General features: G+C 35.9%; 1 protein-coding gene across 1 annotated transcript in view; it reads right to left on the bottom strand.

Moving 5' to 3' along the window:
• LOC138436407 (taste receptor type 2 member 42-like) overlaps positions 1–9,553 on the bottom strand; it is a 39,385-nt gene continuing 29,832 nt past the window's right edge. The window contains exon 2 of the mRNA XM_069581994.1: positions 1–908. Within this exon, the coding sequence (XP_069438095.1) occupies positions 1–908 (908 nt within the window). The remainder of the gene's footprint in view (positions 909–9,553) is intronic.

Here is a 9,553-nt window from a genome sequence, read left to right as displayed (position 1 = left end):
CTATAAAGCCAATGGATTTTGTCTTTTCAAGGAGCTTTTAAGATGCTTCAGTACCTTCAAGGCTATCTGTCTTAACTGGTTGTTTCCCAGAATCAACATGAACGAGTGGCCTGAAGGAAAGACATATAGTGCTAACATGATGAACTTTGTGAACTTATTGTCCAAAAACCTATGAAACATCCAATTTGCCAATTGTGTAAAAAGAAAATGAACCATGATAAGGAGGAGGAATGACGTCACCATTTTCATGGCTCTTTTATGGGCCTTTGTGCTGAAGTCCCTGGAACCCATAAAATTGAGATGCAAATTTCTGGTGTGTTTCACCAAGGACCGAAATAAAAAAAACAATGAGAGCAGGGACAGAACAATAGGAATGAAATAGGAGAAACTAAGAAGACTCTCGCTTTTAATATAATGAGTTTTACTTTCAACTAAAGTCAAATTGCCTTCATTTATTAAATTCCAGAAGAGATCATTAAATGTTTCTAGCAAAAGAATGTCCAAAATCAGAAAGACCAAAGAAAATGCAAGTATCACAAGAATGACGCTGTTCATTCTCCACTTCAGCCAGAAAAAAAGAGAGTGGGAGAAATGAGCTATCTTAAGGAGATAGAAAATACTTAGGCAGGTGACAAGCCAGGTAGTCAAATGATTAGATATTCTCCAAAGTAAAGCAATGGGCTTCGCTAGTTTAAAAATGGCAAATACCTGTGGTTCTAGTCCTATTATAAGTGATTCCACAAAAAACACCAACAGTTGACTGATTCTGGAGATAGCCAAGCCAGTGAGGATGAAGTCAAATAAAGATGTCTTTTGGTTCTTAACACATTCAGAGCAGAGTACCAGTCCAATGAACACATTGCCTAGAATTCCGATTAAGAATTCCACTCCTGACAGTATCAGAAAGACTGTACAACCCAGGGAACATTTCCACTGAAAAAAAATCCAGATTTCTAATATTACGTCTCAATGAAAAAATTAGAATGAAGCTACAGCAGAATAGGATCCATTTCCGATCCTTATCTTCAGTGCTTTTATTGCAGTTACAGTCTGAAGAAGAATTCTTGCTGTTGGATACAGTCTCATACCTAGAAAACCTTTCTGCTTTGATTGTAATGCCAATATAAACCCAGAAAGATCTGCTAAGCATTGCAGTCTTAAGTACTTTCATGGAAATGGTTTTATTTCTTTGAGAGAGCTACTAATTTTCAAGCCAAATAGTTTGTGTGTGCATTCATCATCGGCAGAGATTGAAATTTTCCACTTGTGGTGGTGATGAAAATGTTAAAGGCAAATATGCATGCAAATATGGAGAGGTTCTTTTTCACTGATTGTACTTTCCTCCTCATTAGAAATCCTATACCATTTGGGTCAAAATATCTTAGCTTGCTTTAGAAATAAGCTAAGTAATTCAGGTATTATTCAATGATTATATTTTATGAGTGCCTACTTTATGTCAGAGTTTTTTCCAAATACAGAATAGGTTAATACAAAAAAGAACAAAGAGAGCATTAGGAAATCTATAATAGATTTCACAGAAAGAAATACAATATAGAAGTAAAAATAAAATGTAATGTGAACATGGAAAACGTAACAACAAACATTATTGTCGGAGAGAAAGGGAGGTGATATTTGCCTTGGATTTTTAAGATATTTAGAATTCATAGCAATACAGGCATACCTCAAGAAACAAGAAAAAAGTCAAATAAATAACCTAACTCTATAACTAAAGCAACTAGAAAAGGAAGAATTGGAGAACCCCAGAGTTAGTAGAAGGAAAGAAATCTTAAAAATTAGGGCAGAAATAAATGCAAAAGAAACAAAAGAGACCATAGCAAAAATCAACAAAGCCAAAAGCTGGTTCTTTGAAAGGATAAATAAAATTGACAAACCATTAGCCAATTTCATCAAGAAGCAAAGAGAGAAAAATCAAAATCAATTAAATTAGAAATGAAAATGGAGAGATCACAACAGACAACACAGAAATACAAATGATCATAAGAGACTACTATCAGCAATTATATGCCAATAAAATGGACAACGTGGAAGAAATGGACAAATTCTTAGAAAAGTACAATTTTCCAAAACTGAACCAGGAAGAAACAGAAAACCTTAACAGACCCATCACAAGCACGGAAATTGAAACTGTAATCACAAATCTTCCAGCAAACAAAAGCCCAGGTCCAGACGGCTTCATAGATGAATTCTACCAAAAATTTCAAGAAGAGCTAACACCTATCCTCCTCAAACTCTTCCAGAAAGTTGCAGAGGAAGGTAAACTTCCAAACTCATTCTATGAGGCCACCATCACCCTAATACCAAAACCTGACAAAGATATTACAAAAAAAGAAAACTACAGGCCAATATCACTGATGAACATAGATGCAAAAATCCTTAACAAAATTCTAGCAATCAGAATCCAACAACACATTAAAAAGATCATACACTATGACCAAGTGGGCTTTATCCCAGGGATGCAAGGATTCTTCAATATCCACAAATCAATCAATGTAACTCACCACATTAACAAATTGAAAAATAAAAGCCATATGATTATCTCAATAAATGCAGAGAAGGCCTTTGACAAAATTCAACATCCATTTATGATTAAAAAAAAAAAAACTCTCCAGAAAGCAGGAATAGAAGGAACAGACCTCAACATAATGAAAGCTATATATGACAAACCCACAGCAAACATTATCCTCAATGGTGAAAAATTGAAAGCGTTTCCCCTAAAGTCAGGAACAAGACAAGGGTGCCCACTTTCACCACTACTATTCAACATAGTTCTGGAAGTTTTGGCCACAGCAATCAGAGCAGAAAAAGAAATAAAAGGAATCCAAATTGGAAAAGAAGAAGTAAAACTCTCACTGTTTGCAGATGACATGATCCTCTACATAGAAAACCCTAAAGACTCCACCAGAAAATTACTAGAGCTAATCAATGAATATAGTAAAGTTGCAGGATATAAAATCAACACACAGATATCCCTTGCATTCCTATATACTAATAATGAGAAAGTAGAGAAAGAAATTAAGGAAACAATTCCATTCACCATTGCAACGAAAAGGATAAAATACTTAGGAATATATCTACCTAAAGAAACTAAAGACCTATATATATAAAACTATAAAACACTGATGAAAGAAATCAAAGAGGACACTAATAGATGGAGAAATATACCATGTACATGGATCGGAAGAATCAATATAGTGAAAATGAGGATACTACCCAAAGCAAGTTACAAATTCAATGCAATCCCTATCAAGCTACCAGCCATATTTTTCACAGAACTAGAACAAATAATTTCAAGATTTGTATGGAAATACAAAAAACCTCGAATAGCCAAAGCAGTCTTGAGAAAGAAGAATGGAACTGGTGGAATCAACTTGCCTGACTTCAGGCTCTACTATAAAGCCACAGTCATCAAGACAGTATGGTACTGGCACAAAGACAGACATATAGATCAATGGAACAAAATAGAAAGCCCAGAGATAAATCCACACACCTATGGACACATTATCTTTGACAAAGGAGGCAAGAATATACAATGGAGTAAAGACAATCTCTTTAACAAGTGGTGCAGGGAAAACTGGTCAACCACTTGTAAAAGAATGAAACTAGATCACTTTCTAACACCATACACAAAAATAAACTCAAAATGGATTAAAGATCTAAATGTAAGACCAGAAACTATAAAACTCCTAGAGAAGAACATACGCAAAACACTCTCCGACCTAAATCACAGCAGGATCCTCTATGATCCACCTCCCAGAATTCTGGAAATAAAAGCAAAAATAAACAAATGGGATCTAATTAAAATTAAAAGCTTCTGCACAACAAAGGAAAATATGAGCAAGGTGAAAAGACAGCATTCAGAATGGGAGAAAATAATAGCAAATGAAACAACTGACAAACAACTAATCTCAAAAATATACAAGCAACTTATGCAGCTCAATTCCAGAAAAATAAATGACCCAATCAAAAAATGGGCCAAAGAACTAAACAGACATTTCTCCAAAGAAGACATATGGATGGCTAACAAACGCATGAAAAGATGCTCAACATCACTCATTATTAGAGAAATGAAAATCAAAACCACAATGAGGTACCACTTCACACCAGTCAGAATGGCTGCGATCCAAAAATCTGCAAGCAATAAATGCTGGAGAGGGTGTGAAGAAAGAAAAGGGAACCCTCCTACACTGTTGGTGGGAATGCAAACTAGTACAACCACTATGGAGAACAGTGTGGAGATTCCTTAAAAAATTGCAAGTAGAACTGCCTTATGACCCAGCAATTCCACTGCTGGGCATACACACCGAGAAAACCAGAATTGATGGAGACACATGTACCCCAATGTTCATCGCAGCACTGTTTATAATAGCTAGGACATGGAAACAACCTAGATGTCCATCAGCAGATGAATGGATAAGAAAGCTGTGGTGCATACACACAATGGAATATTACTCAGCCATTAAAAAGAATCAGTTCTGATGAGATGGATGAAACTGGAGCCAATTATACAGGGTGAAGTAAGCCAGAAAGAAAAACACCAATACAGTATACTAACACATATATGCGGAATTTAGGAAGATGGCAATGATGACCCTCTTTGCAAGACAGCAAAAAAGACACAGATGTGTATAGAGGACTTTTGGACTCAGAGGGAGAGGGAGAGGGTGGGATGATTTGGGAGAATGGCATTGAAACATGTATGCTATCATGTAAGAATCGAATCGCCAGTCTATGTCCGATGCAGGACACAGCATGCTCGGGGCTGGTGCACGGGGATGACCCAGAGAGATGTTATGGGGAGGGAGGTGGGAGGGGGGTTCATGTTTGGGAACGCATGTACACCCGTGGTGGATTCATGTCAATATATGGCAAAACTAATACAGTATTGTAAAGTAAAATAAAGTAAAAATAAATTTAAAAAATGATATTTAGAATTTCATGAGGAAACTGGCAAGTAATTTGGACTGGTTGAACAATTACAAAAGGACACCAAAACCCACACTTTTCTGAAATAAAAGTCTCACTGAAAGTTTACTTTTAGTAACATGCACAATTAAATAGTAGGCAGAGGATAGTTTAAATAAGAAAATAGTGAACAAATGTATCTGTTCTATATTCTAGGAACAATAATTTTAGCCAAAGCCATTAATGCATCAGAAGTGAGCTTTACAGACTTTGTATCTTGGTGTGTTTGCAGGTATTCTATTGTTAGTGTTAATTATTCAAGCATTTAAGTGTTGCCAGATAACATCCCCCCAGAATGAATAAAATCATTAAAAAATTCAACCTTTTCAATGCTGCTGTCACACACCTCAGTTAAATTCTACTAATTTTTTAAAGTGTATTTTTCAAGAACAATGATGTGTAATGAACTGCTGGTAAGTTATTTTGTACAAAATATATTTTTATTTAGGACAAATATTTAAAATTATAAGAGGAAAGAAAGAATAGAAGAAAAGGGGAAGGAAAGAATAGGAAGGAAGAAGGGAAGGAAAAAAGAGAGGAAGGAATTTATTGGCTAGAGCAAGAAATTTGGTCCTGTGTTTGAGGAGAATGGTACATATAACTATTAATAAATTAATGTCTAGAGATAGAGAGAAATTCACAACAATGAGAAGCATCCAGGAAGTAGAATCAGTAAGGCTTGGTGATGGATATGGGGGTTATATAAAGGAAGCGAAACCAACAATGACAGCATGCTTGTTTTGCACCTCGATATGTGGAATACAGTGACCTGAGGCAATCATTGGAGAAATAACAGGTTTAGAAGCCATTAGGGTGGGAAAAAGAAGAAAAGGTGGGAGATGACAAGTTCTGTTTTGAACATTTTGGACTATTTGTAAATCATCTAAGAGGAAACATAGGTAGGTACTTAGGTATTACTGACTGCAGCTCAGAAAAGGAATTTGGGCTCCAAGCAGACTACTAAGGATCATCAGTGTATACTTGATTCATAAGAGATGATGAGCTCTCAGGTCCATGAGGAACACTAGAGGATAAAAACACCAAAGAAAGATGAAAATACAAGCAAATGGAGGATGGAAACCAAGAGACTACAGCTTCAAAACAATCAAGAGCAAGGAGTATCCCAAGGAAAAGTGTGTGGTGTGTGCTTAGTCATGTCTGACTCTTTGCAACCACGGACTATAGCCCTTCAGGCTCCTCTGTCCGTGGGATTTTTCCAGGCAAGAATACTGGAGTGGGTTTCCATTTCCCACTCCGGGGATATTCCTGACCCATGGATCAAACTGACATTTCTCACATCTCCTGTATTGGTAGGTGGATTCTTTATTACTGTGCCAACTGGGAATCCATTACAAGGAAAGTGTAACCAATATTTCCTAATATTAATAAAAAGCCACTTACAGGGAAGCACCAAGGGGATCCTTAGTTAAAATAGTGAGAACAGCTTAACTAAATTGAAACCAAACTACCATCAATTACATAGTCAATGAGATCTCAATAATGAAGCATTAAGAAATCAATTAATATAATCAATAAATTAACATATTAAAGGAGAAACACCAAGAGGGAAAAAAATTCAGTAAAGTTCTACATCTATTCACAATAAATATTCTCAGAAAGCTGGAAACAATATAAAATATTCTTTTTTTCTGATAAAAAGTTGTCTATAAAACCCTAGAGTAAATACTATACTTATCAATGGTACATAGAAATCATTCCCTTTGAGTTTGAGACCAAATCAGCATTAAACATCTAAGTTTATTTTTTTGGAAGTTTTCACCAATCTCAGTAAGATCAGAAAATTATATAAAAGATACAAATTGTAAAGCTTGAAATAAAACTATCTTTATTCATACATTATGATTTATAGTACATGAAAATCTAAACATATTCTTTAATACATTGTTAGAATAAGATCAAGAGACACAAAACAAACATGTAAAAATCCATTCCATTTCTTCATGCCATCAAGAGTTAAAAAGAATTATTCTTTTAAAAGAAAAAATTACCATTATCTTAGCAAAAATCAAGTATCTAAGAAAAATTCATATGTAAAACATTTATGGGGAATACTAATGGGTGTAATCAAACCTAAATTTTTTAAATATAAGTCATTATCATACTCATTTTCCTGTTTTCAGCATGTGATCCAAGGACATTAAATTCTCTAGGTTGCTGAATATGTTAAATTTTCCTGCTTAATATCTAGATCATGGCTCTGGCCCAGGTCTAAAAGCAAGCACTGCTAGTAATATAGTAATGGCCATTCCTTCTCCATGAATACCAGCTTTGTTTCTTTCTTCTAGTCCAGTCACTTGATGTATATATTATTTTATATATATATAATATTATATATATATATAAAATCATAGCTATAGGCTGAAATTTTCCATGTGAGGTGATTGATGGGTAACAAGATAATTTCTTGTTTGCTAAAATGCAAATACAAGTACTGATATTTCATCATCCCTTTTGTATTTTCTTTGCCTACCAAATTTGTATCTACTTTTAGCTGTGGAAGATAATCTAAGGTAAGAATCCTACAGACTATAAGTTTTGGAAATCAACCGAAGTGTATCCTTATCCAAGTATGTGAGAAAAACATTGATCAGAACATTGTCCACCATAAAGAATGGACTTGTGGGCACAGTGGGAAGGAAAGGCTGGGATGAACGGAGGGCAGCACTGACATATATACACCACCACGTGTAAAATAGACAGCTGGTGGAAAGCTGCTGCACAGCACAGGGAGCTCAGCTCAATGCTCTGTGATGATCTAAGGTGTAGGATTGGGGGTGGGATGGGAGGGAGGCTTAAGAGAGAGGGGATATATGTATCCATATAGCTGATTCACATTATCACATAGCAGAAGCTAAAAGTAATTAGCCTCCAACTAAAAAAGAAATAAAATTTTAAAAAATACAAACTAACAGTTTCATTTTTTTAAAAAAGAACACTGTCCAGAATGGGAAGAACAGAGTCTGTGGCATGCCCTCTAGCCTGCCATTAAACAGAATTATGAGATCATTTACAAATATACTTAATTGCACTATATTAAAGTTCTTATTCTTTGTTTTGTCCACAAGTATCACAAGAATCTATACCTGAAGCTTTACTGGAATCAAGGTATAAGACATCAACTATATCCTCATGTCAGTAAGTCTACAAATTATAGCCCACAGGAAATAGTGTGCCAGAACTTTCTGCAGTTCTTTAGCATAAAAGATGCTTATACTAACGGTGGTGGTTTTTGGCAAGGTTTAGAGATGTTTTATATTTGTTATATATGTCCTCTTGTTCAGCTATGTCTTTTAAACAATATCACAATAATACTAGAAGTGAGCCAAGAAATTAATCGGGAAGAAGTCAACATCTGATGAGACATTTATAAACTGAATTAGTCATGTATTTCGCTAATTATAAAAGTAATCACAATGATAAACATAATAGGTTACATTTATAGAACTCTTACCCTATGTCTGTGGTGGTTTAGTCACTCAGTCATGTCTGACTCTTGAGACCCCATGGACTGTAGCCTGCCAGGCTCCTCTGTCTATGGGATTCTCCAGGCAAGAATACTCCAGTGGGTTGCCATCTTCTCCGGGGGAATCTTCCTGATCCAGGAATATAACCCAGGTCTCCTGCATTGCAGACAGATTCTCTGCCAACTAAGCGATAAGGAAAGCCCCTACTACATGTCTATCTCTGGGTTAAATTTCTTATTTTGAATATTTTTATGTAGTCACCTAAGACCATAAGCAAGAATGTTTACAGCAGTGTTCAAAAGTGAAACAATTTTTTGTTTTAGAAAGGATGTCTTTTTAATTTGTCTTCTATTGTATTAGAAGAAAAGGATCCCTTCTCAGGAGGCTCCAGTGATCACAACCACACTTGGTCAGCCTCCGCATGTCCACAGACAGAAATGTAAGGAAATTCTACGTGCTCCAAGGAAGACATCAAGTTTCATGTCCAACACGATCTACCACCACAGCTGGAGATATGAAGACTCACCACATCTTACCTGTTTTATATCAGTTCCCATAGAAAGTCCAAGACTCTAAGCAGTGTTATTTTATGTCCCTTGTGGTTCTGTAAACTCATTTGATCTCCTAAGAAGCATTGTGGTATAACTAATATTCACAAATTCAAAAGCATTCAAGCACCATGGAACTGGTAAAAATTAATGGTGTGAAGAATGATACAAGAGGCAAGGGTAGAGAGTGACAAAACAGAGGATGTATGACCCACTCGGTTCACTTCAGTTCAGTTGCTCAGTCCTGTCCCAACTCTTTGGGACCCCATGGACTGCAGCATGCTAGGCCTCCCTGTCCATCACCAACTCCTGGATTTTACTCAAAACTTTGAATGCATATTCAGGACCAGTTTCCTTTAGGATGGACTGGTTGGATCTCCTTGCTGTCCAAGGGACTCTCAAGAATCTTCTCCAACACCATAGTTCAAAAGCATCAATTCATAGGCACTCAGCTTTCTTTATAGTCCAACTCTCACATCCATACATGACTACTGGAAAAAACCATAGTTTTGACTAGATGGAACTTGGTTGGCAAAG

Source organism: Ovis canadensis, chromosome 3 (assembly GCF_042477335.2).
Source record: "Ovis canadensis isolate MfBH-ARS-UI-01 breed Bighorn chromosome 3, ARS-UI_OviCan_v2, whole genome shotgun sequence".
Taxonomy (NCBI): Eukaryota; Metazoa; Chordata; class Mammalia; order Artiodactyla; family Bovidae; genus Ovis; species Ovis canadensis.
This window is presented reverse-complemented; position numbering and strand designations above follow the sequence as displayed.